The sequence below is a fragment of the Pseudorca crassidens genome, chromosome 20 (assembly GCF_039906515.1).
Source record: "Pseudorca crassidens isolate mPseCra1 chromosome 20, mPseCra1.hap1, whole genome shotgun sequence".
Taxonomy (NCBI): domain Eukaryota; kingdom Metazoa; phylum Chordata; class Mammalia; order Artiodactyla; family Delphinidae; genus Pseudorca; species Pseudorca crassidens.
The window spans coordinates 19,246,159-19,263,477 of NC_090315.1; the positions used below are offsets into that span (position 1 = coordinate 19,246,159).

The window sequence follows — 17,319 nt, forward strand, 5'->3', positions numbered from 1 at the left end:
ATCTGCCCTATAGAAAATATAAATGAGCTGAATTCACCCATTAACGGGAAACAATTTTAGATTATATTATAGAGGAAAACACTATTACATGCCAGAACCAAGAGACAGTCAGGAGCAGTGTTTCAGAAAGATGAAAAATAAAAGGATGAGTGAAGATAATTCAGGTTTATGCAAACAAAAGCAATGCATAGTTGCGATCTTTACATCCGCCAAGAGAGAGTTCAGGCCAAAAGCACTAAATGAGACCAAAAAAAAAAAAAAAGGAGAGGGCTTGATAATGCTAAAGACTACAGTTAATAATACATAGTACTTATGAATGCCTACGTACTAAATAACACAGCAGCAAATTTTATAAACTACAGGAGATACAAGGGGAAATGGAAACTTAGTGATAATAGGAGCTGTGATCCGCTTCTCTTGGTCTAAGACAGATCAAGAAGTTATGCGAAAGTAAGAATATAGAAGATTTTACAACATAATCTATAAGGTTTATTTATGTGTGTATATGTGTGTGTGTGTGTGTATATATACACACACACATACAGAACAATCACAAAAATTGATCATAGACTGGCTACCAAAAAAAAAGAAAAAGCCTCAATAAACCCCTAAAGTAGAAATAAGGCAGACATTTGTTGATCAAAAAGATAAATACCAGAAATTAATCAACAAAATCAGAGAGCAGAAAATGTTCTTTCACCTGGAAATGTAAAAACTGTATAGTAAACTAACTCTTGGGTCAGAGGAGATGTATAAATTGAATGTCATAATTTCTAATGAGAACTGAACCTATGGGAACTACACGTCAGAATCTATGTGACAACAGTTTTGGAAATGCTCTGAGGGAAATCTATTGACCGTAAGAACTACACAATAAAAATGTAAGAAGGAAAATAAGTGAATCAGGCTTTTATCTCAGTCACCTGTTTACCAATAGAGTATGACAGACCTTGCCAGGTCCTTCTGTTTTAATTTTTATTTGTGGCATATAAAAAACTAGGCACGATGCAAGTCAGAAATTTGGTTTTATTATACTTGAAATTCTTTTATTACTTTATGTGACTTTTGTGATCCAGACTTGCCCTCTCAGATCAGACTTGCCCAGGGCTTACTCAGTTCAGGGCCTCTGACAGGCCAAGGAGTGGAGAGGGAACGCATCCACAAAGCTATTCGCCTGGGCCACGGGCAGCACCCCCTCACTCAGAGATCATCCTCCTCCCCCAGGGGTACAGGAAGCAGGCGGCCCTGAAGATGGGTGACATCAGTCACCGTCTGACAGAGCAGCAGGAAGACTTTGCTAGCAAGACAGCTCAGTACCAGCAGGAGATGAGACACCTCCATCGGATGCTGCAGGACAAGCAGGATGTCCTGGACCAGGCGCTGCAGCAGAAAAGGTCTGGCCACCCCAGCCCTGTTGCCATGTGTTTGTTTTTTGAATGTTTGGTAGAATCCTCCAGTGAAACCCTCTGGTCCTGATTTGTTCATTTGATTGCTTTTTTTTGTTTTTACATTTTAGTTTTATCTGATTTTAATATTAAATATATTTTAATATTGGTTTTTTTATTTGCTCCTCGTTTTTTTTCTTTGACAAGATTTTCCCTAGCAATTGACATAGAACATTGTATAAGTTTGAGGTGTACAGTGTGATTTGATATACATATATATTGTGAAATGATCACCCCAATAAGGTTGACATATCCTTCACCTCATGTAATTACCATTTTGTTGTTGTTGTTGTTATGGTGAGAACATTTAACATCTACTGTCTTAGCAACTTTCCCGTGTACAGCACTGGTAATTATAGTCCCAGTGCTGTACAGTAGATCCCAGGTCTTTAATCCCTCCTTTAAAAATTCCTGTTGTTTGAATATTGGACTTCCTAAATCAATCCAGTCCTCTCATTGTCCTTCCCTTTTTCCCCCTCTTTTCCATCTCTTTGATATTTTTATTCTATTCCATTTTCTTGGGAGATTTTATTAATCTTTGATTAAATGTTTTATTTCTGCCATTATGTTCTCATTTCTGAGAACTTTAAATTTCAGATTCTTCCCGTTTTGTAAGATCACAGTCATAAGATTATGGGTATATCATGTTCTCTGTGGCTGTAAGGTACTCTGTCAGTTACACCTTTGTCCTTTAAACGTGTGATAGAGGAGGTATTGCCAGTGTATTGAAAACCCTGGGGAATGGCGCATGTTTTGTGGAGGTGAACCTGGTGGTCCCCTCACGTAGTTTGGGTTCACATTTAAGTCGGCCTTTTCAGGATGGCTGTGTTGTCTTTGACAGACTGGGACGTGAACTGATGCACGTGGAAGAATCATCATGACACTCGAATGTGATTTTCTTCAAGTTACAGTAGAATCCGTGTATTTGTTACCAGACAGAATGCAGACAGCTGTTGATGTTTTCTATCAGCCAGCTGTTTCTTAATGCCAGGCAAAATGAAGTCTTATCTAACAGGTTTTCTGTAGTCACAGAAGTTCTTACCACCATAAGTGGTCACTTTGTAAAAGTTGGGCCGGTACCAACTTTCTTGCCAGACAGGAGGTTTAGAATTGCGTTAATAAAATGGAACTTTGTTTTTTACTTTCTCCCTTATTCCATGTTTTGCCCTTTAATGGTTTGAAAGTTAAACATTCTATTTATGCTCTTTTAGTGGTTGCCCTTGAAATTTCATATGGATACCTAACATTAACAAAAATCTAAAGTTAATCAGCACCTCTACATCTCTACCTGCAAATGCAAGACCTAATGCTCTAACCTAATTATTTCCCACTCAGTTTATATGCTCTTGGTGTCTAGTGTCATTACATGTAGATACAGGTACGTGAAGATGAAAAGCAAAGATCTATTTTATATCATTGTTTTTAGCCCCAGAAATTACATATTACTAGTTTCAATATAGTTATTTTATTTTGATTTACCTAGAGTTTACCAGTTTCTTTGCTTACTATTCTTTTTTGCATCTTAGACCTTATTTCTCAGATTGTTTTCCTCCTTCCAAAAGTACATGCTTTAGAAGTTTTAGTGAGAGTAAGCTTTCTTAGTTTTTGTTTATCTGGAAATGTCTGCATTTTGCCCTCATCCTTGTGAGTTGATTTTTGCTGGGTACCTTGACAAATCTATTCTCTCAGCACATCCCACTGTCTTCTCTGTTTCATTATTGCTGTTGAGAACTCTTTTGTCATTTTTAAAACTAGATGATCCATCATTTCTCTTGCCTATTTTAAGATCTCCTTTGTCTCTTGTAGTCTGCAGTTTCATTGTATTTAACTATGAATTTCTTTTCACTTATCTGCTTGGTATAAGTTATTCTCTATATCTGTGATTTTGTGTCTTTCATTACTTCCAGAAAATTCTCAGTCGTTATCTCTCTCTCTCTCTCTCTTTTTTTTTTTGACTGTGCCGTGTGGCTTGTGGGATCTTAATTCCCTGACCAGGGATCAAACCTGTGCCTCCTGCAATGGAAGTGCAGAATCCTAACCACTGGACCACCAGGGAATTACCAGTCATTATCTATCTCTTAAAATAAGTCTTTTCCCCTCATTGTTTCTAGATTTCCTTCTGGAACTCATATTAAATGTATGTTAGACCTTCTTATTGAATCTTTTCATGTGTCTTATCTTTTACATTTTCTATCTCCTTGTTTTTCTGGTCTACATTCTGGGTAATTCTCAATATTTCTGTTTACTAGTTCTCTGTTCTGTTTTGTTCACTGTACTGTTTAACCTAGCCATGGAGGTTTTTTATTTCAACAGCTGTATATTTCAATTTCAGAAGTACTGTTTGGTTCTTTTGAAAATCTGCCTAGTCGTTTTTAAAATAAATTTTTGGTCTTTGCTTATCTTTAATACATCTTTTATTTCTTTTAACATGTTATTCCTAGTTATTTTATATTCTGTGTGTGACAGCTTCATTATCTGCAGTCTGGGGGTCTGAAATCTGGGTTTGTTGACTCTTGCCCTGTGTGGCTTATATTATTCTACGTACAGTCATTTTTGTACCGTGAACTCACGTGTGGGTTGCATTTAGTCTGTGGAGTCCTGGGGCCTGGACTGAGGATGTTTTCTCCAGAGCAGGTTTGCATTTGCTTTTCTTTGGTGCCAGAGAGTATTTCCAAACCTGGAGTCACTTTAGTTTTATTATTAACTTAAAAAAGAATCTACAGTAATGCTTTTTTTAAAATACAAAAGGACTTTAAAAATATTCACAGGGAATTCCCTGGCGGTCCAGTGGTTAGGACCCTGCACTTTCACTGCTGAGGGCCTGGGTTCGATCCCCGGTCAGGGAACTAAGATCCTGAAAGCTGCATGGCCAAAACCAAAAAAAATTTCACGATGCCATTATTACATTTACAATGAATGTATAATTTCTTAATAATATATTTTTCTGAGCTGCATTCTGGGTGGTTTCCTCTGCTCAATATTCCACTTCATTAATTCTCTCTTTGGTTGTGTCCAATGTACTTTTAACTCATCCACTGAGTTTTTCCCCTGATTGTCTCAAAAATGTCTTTCTACTCTTGGTTCACTCCAGTCAGGGGCTGGGGATGCTCTACAATGGGGAACAGTGTATATTCAAACCCCAGATTCATTTGAGAACAAGTCAGTGGCTACAGTCCCCAAGGAGCCTCTCAGAGCAGATTTCTTTTGAAGATTGGCAGATTTTTCCACCCAACCATCCCTCCTTTGAGGGTTCTTCACATATATCCACTTACCTGCCTAATTCTGGGACACATAGTTCACAGTGTTGCTAGGAGGAAGAGGGGAAACATGGATGTGAGTGAGCCCTGTGGTTTTCTGTTGCACCCAGTTTGCATGCGCCCAAGACTAGTCTCCATTCTACAGAAATCTGGGTTTCTAGCATGGACTTTTGTCCTCAAAGCAATACAAACATTTTGTTTGCCAAACTCTGTGGTTTCAGTTTAATCCTCTTTTTTTTTTTCGCCCTTAGAGATTTCCTTCTCTCTTTGTTTTGAGTTTAACTGTACATCATCATGATGTAATGTATCAAACATCTGGGTGTTTTGCATCAGAAAATGGAAGCATGGAGATTTTTTAGACATAGGGTAATTATAGTGGGCATCATGGGCTTTGGAAGGAAACAACAGTTCACAAGGAAAGTGACACTGGACGAGTGGATGTGTCACTGGCCTCCCTGAATCTCTGTGGTGTCCTCCTCTTTAAACAACAGTGCTGAGTCCACCTGGTAATCCAGTTGCTAACATTTTGCGTAACCACCGGGCAGTGTCTGTGAAAGAGCTGGCCTTCCCAGCCCTGCCGTCCTGCACGAGGCCCATTCCTCCTCTCAGGCTGAGGCTTGCTTTTCCCTCCCCATGGGGCTCATGTGAGGTGGTGGCAGGTATCTGGTCTGCTCCCCCAGTGGACCACAGCCCTGTGAGGACATGTGTACCTTGCCTGCCCTGTTTCCTCAGCTGCCCACATGGGGCCCGTCACACAGTCCTGGCTCAGCCTTGGTTCCCTCTGGACACTCGCCCTCCTGGCACATGGTCTGGGCCAGTCTTCTCTGTGACCTGGGCTGTGATCCTCACTCTCCACAGTTGGTCTCCTCCTCACCCTCTCACTCACTCTCTGTGTCTGGGCCCATCAGTGACTCTGTGGATGGAGGCTGTGAAAGGTGTCTGAGTGTTGGTCAGGTCGCAGTGGGGACACTGGAGAGGCCTACAGGGCCCATGCTGTGTGGGCGCCCACAGCCAGGCCGTTGCACTGTAGGTCAGCCACTGCAGTTATTGTGTTTTATTTTTGTAACATTAATGCCATGGAGAGCAAAGGGTGTGTGCACTGGTGCCAAAATGGAAGAAAAGGCAGGATGTAGAGAGGAAATCTAAGACGTCATTTTCAGCCTGTGCCTTTGTATTTTTTTCTATTTCCAGGGGACATCGGGCTTCATTCGACACTGGGAATCTTTGCTTCAGAACCCACGCACAGTGGGCTCTGTTCTCTGACTTTAAACATTCTTCCACTTGGCTTCTCACTACTTTAGGATTCATGAGGGATCTATAAATATTTTTTAAATTGTGTTATTTTAAACTTTTTCTTTATATTGTTTATTTCTCTCAGAGAAATGGAAGGTGAGCTTGACGTTGTTTGGGAGTCCACCTCCAAGGAAAACCGAAGGATCCGAGAACTTCTCCAGGCCACACTGGAGAGGACAGGCCCGTGGGACAACACCGGAGCTTTCGCGGACCACTGCCTGGACGGCATCTCTCAGGGAGACATGCAGGACGGCTGCCGCTTCAGCTTCTGTGACCTGAAGCCGCCTCCCACCTCCCACCAGGGTCTGCGGGAGCCCCTGGGCTAGGGCCCCTCTGTGGAGAGGTCTGCCCTACGCAGGACAGGGAGCGCGGAGGAGAGGGCAGACTCCCGCCCACCACTGCAGCGTTTCTTCTCCTCAGGGCAAGGAAGAAATACTGTCTCAGAAATTTAACCTGCTTTTTTACATTTTGCTTTATTTTAAAAATGTGCTGCTGAACTATATTTAGCCAGTGCACGTCCTCTGACCCCATTGCCACCGAGCCGGGCTCTGTGAGATCCATTGCTCAGGCTAACAGGTGACCTGGCAAGCTGGCCTGTCTCCGGGCTCCTAGATCTGCGCTGGGAAAGCCCCAGAGGGAGGGGCGGGCAGGCCCGAGCTCTCAACCTGTGTGTTTGATGAGTTAGTTTCATTGGCTGAGCCGTCGATGGAAGCCCCAGCGATGAGACCTGTGCATTCACTCTGGGTGATATTTTATTGTTTGGCAAAAAACAGGTACTGATCTTCGTGCCCCAGTAGGTTGTACAATATCTGTCCTGCCCTCTCCCCGAGCCCTTCCCTGTCCTCCTGGAAAGGTAATTTTTCTGGGGCCACGTAACCTCGCTCCCCTTCTGAGAGCCTTGACTTTGAGCACCAAGGTGGGATCCCTGCCCCACTGCCACCACCGAGAAGGACGCCGGGGCCGTAGTCCAGCTCCACCCTGTGCCATCTCCTCAGGTAGATCACCCCTGCCTCCAGGACCGTTCCTGGGACTCCTGGCGGTAATGCCGGCTGTCTAGGGCTGCTTGTCCCCGGCATGCTGGAAGAAGGCTACAAAGGATCCTAAACAGTGTATGGAGGGTAGAACCCTGTCATATCCTTTTACCAAACCCCTCATAGCTAAGGCCTATGTGGTTTCAGGTGTGCAGATAGACCCAGCGTTGGTCCCTGGTCATACATAAAAGTTACACACATGTGTTCTTTGATTGCTAAGTGGGAAGTTGACATAGAACATCATTGTTCTTTTACATTTTAAAAGAGGTTGGGTGGGCTAGATGTTGGGTGGGCGGTAAGGCCTGACTGCTGGTGGGGGGGCTCCTGTCATCCTGCCGGTTTCCAGTCTGAGCAGCAACTGGTCCCATTCTCTCTTGGTCCTCGTGAGTCTTCATGTGGCTCTAGAAAGGTCCTGATCAGGTTGAAAGGAACCCAAGGCAGTTAGAAAACATGACCCCGGGACCCAAGTGAGCCCTGCTGCCTTTGGCACTATTGAAAAGCAGCCCTGGGGAAGTCAGGACTGAGTGGAGAGGGTCCAGGCGCAAGTGTGGGTGTGCGTTTGGTGTGACAGCAGCTGGGGGGCTGTCCTGTCTTGCCGTTGTCCCGTGCAGAGGAGTGGAGGGATCAGAAGTGACGCCTTTGCCCCTCAACCTCTGAGAAGATGGGAGAGACCCCACCCTCTTCCAACAGCTTACATCTCTGTAGACCAGCGGGTCTTCTAACTCTTAGGAGAGGGGGGAATTCTGGATTTTATTAATTTTGATATAAATATATTTATTCAGCCAATATGTTGTGGATGCTTACCTATGTGCACCGTTTGTTGAGAACAGCAGTAGTGACGAAGGCAGACATCATTATAGAGCGTGCGAGGTGCTCAGAAGAAAAGCCCAGAGACACGAGCTCCCAGAGCAAGCAGGGTCTCAGTGCATCACGGGAAAACTGACGTGTGTGTTGGAGCATGTGGGTAGGTGAACCTGCCTTCTCAACTATAAATTTTATGAAATCTAGATATAGGTCAAGTATTTCTGATGAAAATACAGCATCCGGATTGAGATGTGCTATAACACATCTGGCGTATAAAATATACACCAGATTTTAAGCCTTACTATGAAAAAAATAATTAAAATATCTAATAATTTTTATATTGGCTTTATGTTGAGATAACATTTGCATATATTGGGTTAAATAAAATGTTATTAAAATTGATTTCACCTGGTTGTGGGTTTTGTTTTGTTTTTGTTGTTTTGTTTTTTGGTTTGGTTTACTTTTTTTTAAATATGGCCACTAGAAAACTTTAAATCCCATATGTGGCTCCCATTATATTTCCCTTGGACATTAAGAGAATGGGAAGAAGCTGAGGGGAAAGTCAAAGGGACTCTTCCCAACAAGGTGGAAATTTTTAAAGGGTTATTAATAAATAAGGTAAATAAGGCAAATACTGAAAGTGACAGAATAAGGAGGAATCAGAAAGAGTCGCAGGGCTCATCCCAGCAGGATGGAAATCTTTAGATGGTTATTTTATTTTATTTTATTTTTTTTTTTTTTTTTGCGCTACGCGGGCCTCTCACTGCTGCAGCCTCTCCCGTTGCGGAGCACAGGCTCCGGACGTGCAGGCTCAGTGGCCATGGCTCACGGGCCCAGCCGCTCCGTGGCACATGGGATCTTCCCGAACCGGGGAACGAACCCGTGTCCCCTGCATCGGCAGGCGGACTCTCAACCACTGCGCCACCAGGGAAGCCCTAGAATCAGATTTGACGGACAGCTTTAAGGAGCTAAGATTGACTGTGGAGCCATAAAGGCCCTTGGAAAAACAGCCTGCTTCCTTGCTTACACAGTTCCCAACAGCCTTGCCAGGTGAGTAAGGAAGGTCACTTTCTGGCCTTCCTCCAGGATATTTGGGGGAACTTCAGGGTATTTGGGGGAACTTCAAGAAGAGAGGAATTCACCCGAATCTGTAGGTGTTACAGGCGAGTCTGATGATGACTCCTTGACATGGCTTCTTAGCCTAAAGAGGCTATTAAAAGTTCAATCTGGAGGTTCCTTATGAAAAGTTCCAGCAAAGCAGATTTAAAACAGCCTATATGGTCAATTGCTATTCTTGCTGAACTTATGTAAATAATCAGGTCAAGTTTAATGAAACTAAACTTATTTTAAAACAAATGAATGTGACTTTGGCCATCTTTGGTAGAAATGAGAGTGACTTTAGAGAAAAAAAATATGCTTCAATAGAAACTATAATATCCAATACATATAAAGAACACATACAACTCAACAACCAAAAAAAATCATCTAATTAAAAAATGGGCAGAGGTATCTGAATAGATATTTTTCCAAAGAAGATGATATACAGATTACTAACAGGTGCATGGAAAGATGCTCAACGTCACTAATCATCAGGGAAATGCAAATCAAGATCACAGTATCAGCTCACACCTATCAGAATGGCTATTATCCAAAAGACTAGAAATAACAAGTGTTTGCAAGGATGTGGAAAAAAGGGAACCCTGTACATTGTTGGTGGGATGTAAATTGGTGCAGCCACTATGGAAAACGGTATGGAGATTAAAAATAGAACTATCATCTGATCCAGAAATTCCACTTCTGGGTAAAAACACAAACTTGAAAAGATATCTGCACCACCATGTTCATTGCTGTATTTATGACAGCCAAGATGTGTCCAACCTAAGTGTCCGTTAATGGATGAATAGATGAAGATGTGATATATATACACATATATACATATATATAATACAATATTATTCAGCCATAAAAAGAAGGAAATCTTTCCATTTATGACAACATGGATGGACTTTAACAGCATTATGCTATGTGAAATAAGTCAGAGAAAAACAAAGATGAATGCTCTCACTTGAATGTACCAACAGGATCCCTCCCCCCAGAAAACCCCCAAAACCAAATAAACAGAAAAACAAACAAAAAACCCAAAACCCAAACAAACCCAACTCAAGGATGTAGAGAACAGATTGGTGGTTGCCAGAGGTGAGGGGTGGGCAAAATGGGTGAAGGTGGTCAAAAGGTACAACTTCCAGTTCTAAAATAAATGTCTCAAGAGATGTGATGTACATCATGGTGACTATAGTTAATAATACTGTATTGTTGGAGACTTGCTAGGGAATAGATCTTTAAAGTTCTCGTCACAAGAAAAAGTATTTGTAACTGTGTGGTGACAGATATTAACTAGATTTATTGTGGTGATCATTTCACAATATATACAAATATCGAATCATTGTACACCTGAAACTAATACGTCAATTATATCTAAAAAAAATGATGGACAATTCTAAGGTAGAATTGCACTATTCCAATAGCTCTTGGATATATATAGATATTGTTTCCCAGATAAGAGTTTTTAAATTGTGCTTTCCTTGCTAATTGTTTTACAGTCAGACTGTAAATCCTTGACATTTAAAGACTTTGCACATTCCACTGACTCTTTATGAGTTCTTTCGGTTGGGATTTTGGTAGGTAAGTGAACGCCTGTTATATGGCCTTTTGGGTCCCCTGCAAAGCTCTGAACTACTGTCAGCAGCAGAGGGAAGGAATATAAGATGAGTAAACTTAGGAACAGAAGAAAGTTTGAAAACTTGAAGCCAGGCCTGGGACAAGTTTTAAGTGGTAAAGGAAGAGCTGGCATCTGTCCTGAAGGTTTGACTCTGACCCTGACTCAGAGGATAAAAGCCAAGAGGCTGTGGGGATATGGATTTACACTGCCGGGCTGAACGTGTCTTTATAAACCGTTACAGGACCAGGGAACCAAATACGTACCAAATATAAGACGATAAAATGCAGATGGTGTTACCATCTTCAAACTGCAAGCATCTGTGCAATTGGAAAAGGCACGGTTTGAAAGTGAAGGTCGGGACTTCCCTGGCAGTCCAGTGGTTAAGACTCCACACTTCCACTGCAGGGGCTTGGGTTCGATCCCTGGTCGGGGAACTAAGATCCCACATGCCACGTGGCTCAGCCAAAAGAAGAAAAAAGAAAGTGAAGGTCAAGAGCTTTAGCAGAAACTTAAGAAGCAATGGAGTTGTATGAAAAAAAAAATAACATGAAACTTCCTAGGAAATTAACTGTGAGAGGGAATTGACTGCAAGGAGGTAAAACTTCAGCCATGTGGTAGAAGAGCTGGATGCACAATGAACCAAAGGTCCTAAAGAATTGGGGAAAAAACTGTGAAGACAAATCCACATTATTTTCCCTGAGGGGGGGGAAACCCTTATGATAATTGGTTGAACACTCACTCTGCTGGGGAAAAACAAAACAAGAAGAAACCACAGCTTCAAGAAAAGAAATGCGCACCAAGGGCCAAAAATGAACTGAAGTCGATTTCTGACCCTCAGCAAGGATCCTCATGCCCAGATGTTCCAAACTCAGCATTTGACAGAGGCCCAAGAAGCCCACGGGATCCTCTGCATTAACAGAATGCTGACGCTTAATGCATAACCTTCTGCAGTTCTCACAGTTCTGTGAAGGGGAGTGCCAGCACTAGCCCATTTTACAGATTCAGAACTCAGTTCTTGGAGAGAGGCTAAGTAACTCTGAGACCACGTGGCTGGTGTGGGCTCACAGGACCCTCCAACTCCCCACTACCGCCACCACCCCACCCTGCTTTCCTCAGTGGTTTCTGTTAGAATATCAGCCCTCTGGGGCAACCTTGACCCAGGGAGCCTTCTGTAGGGCTCTGCAAGTACAGATGGGCCAGACCTACCTCTGAGTGCTGCACTGTTAGCAAATGCTTAAGGGGTGCCTCAAGCAAGCCTGGGGGCAGGTCCTGCCTCCGTGCTCTGGAGAGACAGCCCGTGAACGAGCACTCTGCTCGGGCTCTGGCCACGGCCGACAAGAGGATCAGGTGCCCTGATGAGCAGGCATGGCCCCATCAAGGGGGGCAGGTAACAAACTTCTACATCAGGACCCTGACTCTGGGAAAGCAGAGGTCCCCCACATTCTCAGTAGGCTCTAAGAGATGACCCTGAGAAATCTGCCCTCCTCCCAGGTCTGCCTGTCCCAAAGTGCTCCCACAGTAAACCTCAGTGACTCACCAACCCTGTCCTGTGACCTTTGGTCTCATCTGGATATCTGGGATGCTGTTAAATCTACCCCAGTGCAAAACTGCCGGAGGAGATGGGCGATAAGCAGCAGTGCTTCAGGCTGGGCTCTTCCGTCCCAGATGCGGTCTCAGCAGGGGCCGGACAAGCTTGGTCAGAACCAGTGGGAGGCAGACAGGCCAAGGACCTTGGAGGAAATTCCTCAGTGGAGGGGGGAAAGGGCTCCCCCCAACCTGTGAGTTAGGAGTGCAGCTACTGTTGGTGCCGCCTGCCTGGAGTTGTAAATAGAACCTATTAAGATAATAAAAGAGTAGGTTCCAAAGTTTATCTCCTCTGGTTCCAGTCTTTGGAGAGATTTCTCCTTATAGGATGTAGCTGATCTGGGGGGAATCTGGTTAATTTTAAAACAAACTGGTCTGGACACAAATGAGCAAAATAAAAACAGTTTGGAGAGAAACTGGCTGCTCGACCCTCCCTTTTTTGTGTGGTGTATCCAAGCTTCGTTGCTTAAAAAAAAAAAGGTGTTTAATAATTACCTTTATTGACCTCTGTACCTTGTGGCTTCCTTCTCTCCTGGGCACGAGACATGGCCATTCCTAGGGCACTACTGTGCAGAGGAAGGTGGTCAGCTGCCCTGGGCAGGTCCCTGGGCTCCTCGAGGTCAAGGAGAAGGTAAGGCCACCAGGTGATGGGAAGGCTGGCTGATCCCCTGGCCAGGGACCCGAGAGGGACTTCATCTGGAGAAAGGGAACAGGGAATGAGCACTAAGTAGTTCAGCCTTGAACGGATTTCCCTCAGCAACGTTCCTGGCATCACTCAATGAAAAACTGTCTATACCGTGGATCTATTGTGTGAGGTACCTTAATTACTTGCGAAGTAATTATGAGAAAAGCCTTCCTTCTTCAGACTTGACTCCACTAAGGATATTCCAGTATGTTTTTAAATATTTCTTTTTAAAAGCCTTTGAAAAAATGAGGTTGGGCTGTAGAATGACTTCCAGGCGTGTCACTGCTGAGGGTTCGGGCACATAGGATAGGTGAGGGGGCACGGGGGTACCAGAGTAGTTTAGAAAAGAGCTTGGAACCCCAGTTGCCCAGGCTCTGAACGGCAGTCAGAATTTTGCTGGGACTGAGCAAATTATCCCTAAGGAGTCGACAGCTGCATTTCCCCCAAACTGTAGCTAATCATCTGCTCATAGAATCCGTTCCCACAACCCAGGTGCGACAGCTGAGCCCCCATTTGCATCTTGTCCGACAGAGCATTTGCTGAGTGAACACCCGTGTCCTCCTTGCAGCCTCCTAGAATTGGCAGCGGGTAGAAAATGGAAGAGACAAGCCTGAGAAAAAGGAGAGAGGATGAGAAGTCGATCCAGAGCATCGAACACAAGACCACAAATCTCCAAAAGGAGGTAAGGCCGTCCTTAGGGGCAGGCCCTTCCCAGGTCCAGCCACGGGGTGCACGGCCAAGTCCCCCCACCCCATCTCTGATCGAACAATTCCTTGTACTCACCTCTTTCTCTCTCGCCAGTGAACTCAGCATATTCTTGTGAGGTTAATACATGTGTGCTTCTGCGTGCTGGGTAAGCACCCGGAGGGGTGGCTGTTTGCTCAGACCAGTGGCCTTTTCCGGGATGGTCAGAGAGGACTTCTGATGTGGAGTCCCCTCTACAGCACCTTCACCAAATGTTGGCCCCTCTTATGTTTGAATACCTCCAGTGATAGGGAAATCCTATTCCTTCTTTTTGTTTAACATCTTTATTGGAGTTTAACTGCTTTACAATGGTGTGTTAGTTTCTGCTTTATAACAAAGTGAATCGGCTATATATATACACATATCCCCATATCTCCTCCCTCTTGCGTCTCCCTCCCGCCCTCCCTATCCCATCCCTCTAGGTGGTCACAAAGCACGGAGCTGATCTCCCTGTGCTATGCGGCTGCTTCCCACTAGCTATCCATTTTACATTTGGTCCTTTATATAAGGACATGGGGAGGGGGAAGGGTAAGTTGGGACAAAGTGAGAGAGTGGCATGGACTTATATATACTGAATCAAACTATTTTATTCCTTTAAATTTTTTTTTCTTGATTTACGTATGATTTACATAGAGTGAAATGCACATCTCTTCAGTGTTCAGTTTGAAGTGTTTGACAAACTGGTCGCCCCAGAAAGTTCCCTCTTGCCCCTTTCCAGGAGGGCCCCACCCCCCCGAGTTCTATCTCTGCAGAGTAATTTTCCCTGTTGTGGAACTTCATAGGACAGAATCATACAGGGTGTGTCTGAGCAGGGTCTCGTTGGTAGGAAGCTCATATTCTACAGAATGGCATGAGAGGAAGCTCACAGCCCCCGAGTGTTTCTGTCCCTGGAGACCTTGCTGCTCACCCCCTCACCCCCACTCCCCTGGCCAGGAGCCCCAAACCCTGACTTCATTCTTTGTCTGGGGGGAGAAGCTCCATTCTGCTCTGCCCACCTAAGAGGCGGGTCCCAAGGGACTTTCCTATTGGTGATTGGTTGTCAAATCAGCCTTTATTTACCATCTGGGCACCTTTGTCAAGGGTGGTAAGGGTTGGCGCATGGAACCTCAGCCAGGCCTATGAACCGTACTGGATGTGAACCCCGGGCAGTAACGGAATCTTTCTGTTCCTCTATTTTTTCCTCTGTAAAATGGGTATGATAATGGTGTACCCGACTCATGAGGCTGTTGTGAGGATTAACTGACTTACAAGCGAAGCCCCAGGAGCAGCTCCCTGGTGCTCCCCCTGCAACAGCACAGGGTGAAGGTGCCTGGGACACTGGGGGCTGCCCTGGCCACACCCAGAGTGGGAGGGAGGGAGGGAGGAAGAGGGCTGCGTCTGGGCCTCTTGAGCCCCACTGGGTGGCAGCACTAACTCTCCTCTCCCCTTCTCCACACCCGAGCTGGGCCTGTTCAGCGGCATCTGCATCATCGTGGGCACCATCATCGGCTCCGGGATTTTCATTTCCCCCAAGTCTGTGCTCAGCAACATGGAAGCCGTGGGACCCTGTCTCATCGTCTGGGCGGCTTGTGGGATTCTTGCGACACTGGGTAACAAAGATGCCCCGCCCTGAACACCTTCTGTTGAGTGTGGGGCTGCTGTGGGAGCTCTGTCTGTGCCTGGTCTTGCTGCTGCCTGGATGCCCTTCAATGCTTGTGCACAGATAGGTGTCAATCGGGCTTCACAGAATGTCCAATGGCCAGAGTTCAGGAGGAGAGGCACCGTGATGGGCTCCGGGAGCATGTCCCCCACGGGGGAGAGGGGTTCCTTCGACCAGGGCAATGCCTCACGAGGGGCCCGGGGCCCCCTTCCTCTCTGTATTCCAGGCGCTCTGTGCTTTGCAGAGCTTGGCACGATGATCACCAAGTCGGGGGGCGAGTACCCTTACCTGATGGAAGCCTTTGGCCCCATTCCTGCCTATCTCTTTTCCTGGACCAGCCTGTTCGTCATAAAGCCCTCGTCCTTTGCCATCATCTGTCTCAGCTTCTCTGAGTACGTTTCTGCGCCCTTCTACTCAGGCTGCAACCCTCCTCAAGTTGTCATTAAACTCCTGGCTGCCGCTGCCATCTGTGAGTACGTGTGTGAAACACTGGGCAGGGGTCAGAAGAGACCCGGCACGGATGGTGTGGGGAGACTCGGCTCCTGCACAGCCAGAAAGAGGCTGAGTGGGCCTGGAGGCGCTGGTGAGGAGCAGGGCCAGGTCTAGTCTTGGGCCCAAGCCTGATGCCCTTGGCCATCCAGTCCCTGCTCTGCGGGGCCATCGGAGCTGTCAGGGACTGCTGGCAGCAGGCTGTCCCACAGGGGCCCGGCTGCTTCTCCATTGCTCTTGGGGGGAGGCAGCCCGGCTGGATTTCAAAGGTGCATTTGAGGGATGTGGCGGTGGAGAGGGGAGGCTGGAGGGGTGGGCCTGGGAGTGGAAAGGAGACTCTTTCCAGGGCCTTAAGAAAGGAGGGAGATGTTGAGCCCACAGACACAGAATGTTGCCCACCTCTGACTTCCCCAGTGCTCATCACCACGGTGAACGCGCTGAGCGTGCGGCTGGGGAGCTACGTCCAGAACGTGTTCACAGCGACCAAGATGGTGATCGTGGTCGTCATCATCATCAGCGGAATTGTCCTCCTGGCCCAAGGTGACCTGTGGCTGGAGGGGAGTGTGATGCCACACAGCACAGACCATTTGGAAGTCTTGCTCCTAAGCGTATCCTTAAGGCAGGAATTCAACAGAAACAATCTTTCGTTCCCCGGTTTTTCAGCGTGTGTTTAATCACCTGAGGTCATTAGGCATCCCCTGCCTTCCCAGGTGATGCAAAGTCCCAGTCTGGTCAGCTGACACCCGCTTTTCACCGTCTGGCTTAATTACAGGAAATACGAGGAATTTTGAAAATTCCTTTGAGGGCACAAAGCTGTCTCTGGGAGCCATCGGTCTGGCGTTTTATAATGGACTCTGGGCGTATGATGGATGGTAAGATGGTACACGTCTGGCTGTGCGTTTCTTTAGGCTATTTTACTGAAACCCTGTGGAAAGCAACGACTTCTCCTTTTGGGGGTTTGGTGGGAGCCTGACATTTTACCTTTGCATCTCCCTTTCGTGAAGCACCCCACCCTTCACGCTTCTGTTCTCCTCGCACCCCAGAGACATTGAGGCCCCTGCCCCTTTCCCATTCGCTCACATGCCAGCAGCCCTTGACACAGTGTCCCGTGAGCCCGCAGTGGTGGGACCCTGTGCCAGAAGCTTCACCAGACACACACAGGCTCAGCCGGATTGGAGGCAGCGAGGGCTGCTAGGCACTGGACAAGGCAGATATTCAGTAGCGCTTGCAAACACTAGGTTTAGTCGGTGAGATTCTGTTTGTGTCCAGTGGCCATCCGGGACACTGGTCTTTCCCTCATGCAAAGCATCTGCAGGCTCCATTCCCTTTTCAGAAAAAGAATCTTCCATTTGTTTTCAAAGCACACTGGGGACTCATTGCTCCCAATAATTGTTGAAAATTCACACGATTCCCATGGAGGGCAAAGACCTACCAACTGAAAGCTGTGCAGATCTCAGTAGTCTCACCACCACCAGGGCTCTCTCTGAAAGAAACTGCCCCGAAATTCCTACAAGGGGAATTTTCTCTGTGATGGAGTAGCTTAAATGAGACCTACATTTTATTATTTTGTGTTTCATAATCTTAGCAAAGAAAGTCAAAGTTATGTTACTCACGTTACTTTTTTTTTCC

The 17,319-nt window shown here is 45.7% G+C and overlaps 2 protein-coding genes across 5 annotated transcripts in view; both read left to right on the plus strand.

The window, feature by feature from the left end:
• CEP89 (centrosomal protein 89) overlaps positions 1–8,232 on the plus strand; it is a 79,419-nt gene extending 71,187 nt beyond the window's left edge. For 3 of the 4 annotated variants that reach the window (XM_067719541.1, XM_067719542.1, XM_067719543.1), the window contains exons 18-19: positions 1,225–1,394; positions 6,081–8,232. In XM_067719541.1, coding sequence (XP_067575642.1) covers positions 1,225–1,394; positions 6,081–6,321 — 411 coding nt within the window. In that variant the 3' untranslated portion in view covers positions 6,322–8,232. The remainder of the gene's footprint in view (positions 1–1,224; positions 1,395–6,080) is intronic. The other variant, XM_067719544.1, reaches the window with a different exon arrangement.
• A 412-nt stretch (positions 8,233–8,644) lies between these two features.
• The window catches only part of SLC7A9 (solute carrier family 7 member 9), a 37,462-nt gene continuing 28,787 nt past the window's right edge, over positions 8,645–17,319 (plus strand). Inside the window, exons 1-6 of the mRNA XM_067717877.1 lie at positions 8,645–8,880; positions 13,387–13,500; positions 15,004–15,151; positions 15,428–15,670; positions 16,105–16,230; positions 16,463–16,562. Coding sequence (XP_067573978.1) covers positions 13,414–13,500; positions 15,004–15,151; positions 15,428–15,670; positions 16,105–16,230; positions 16,463–16,562 — 704 coding nt within the window. The 5' untranslated portion in view covers positions 8,645–8,880; positions 13,387–13,413. The remainder of the gene's footprint in view (positions 8,881–13,386; positions 13,501–15,003; positions 15,152–15,427; positions 15,671–16,104; positions 16,231–16,462; positions 16,563–17,319) is intronic.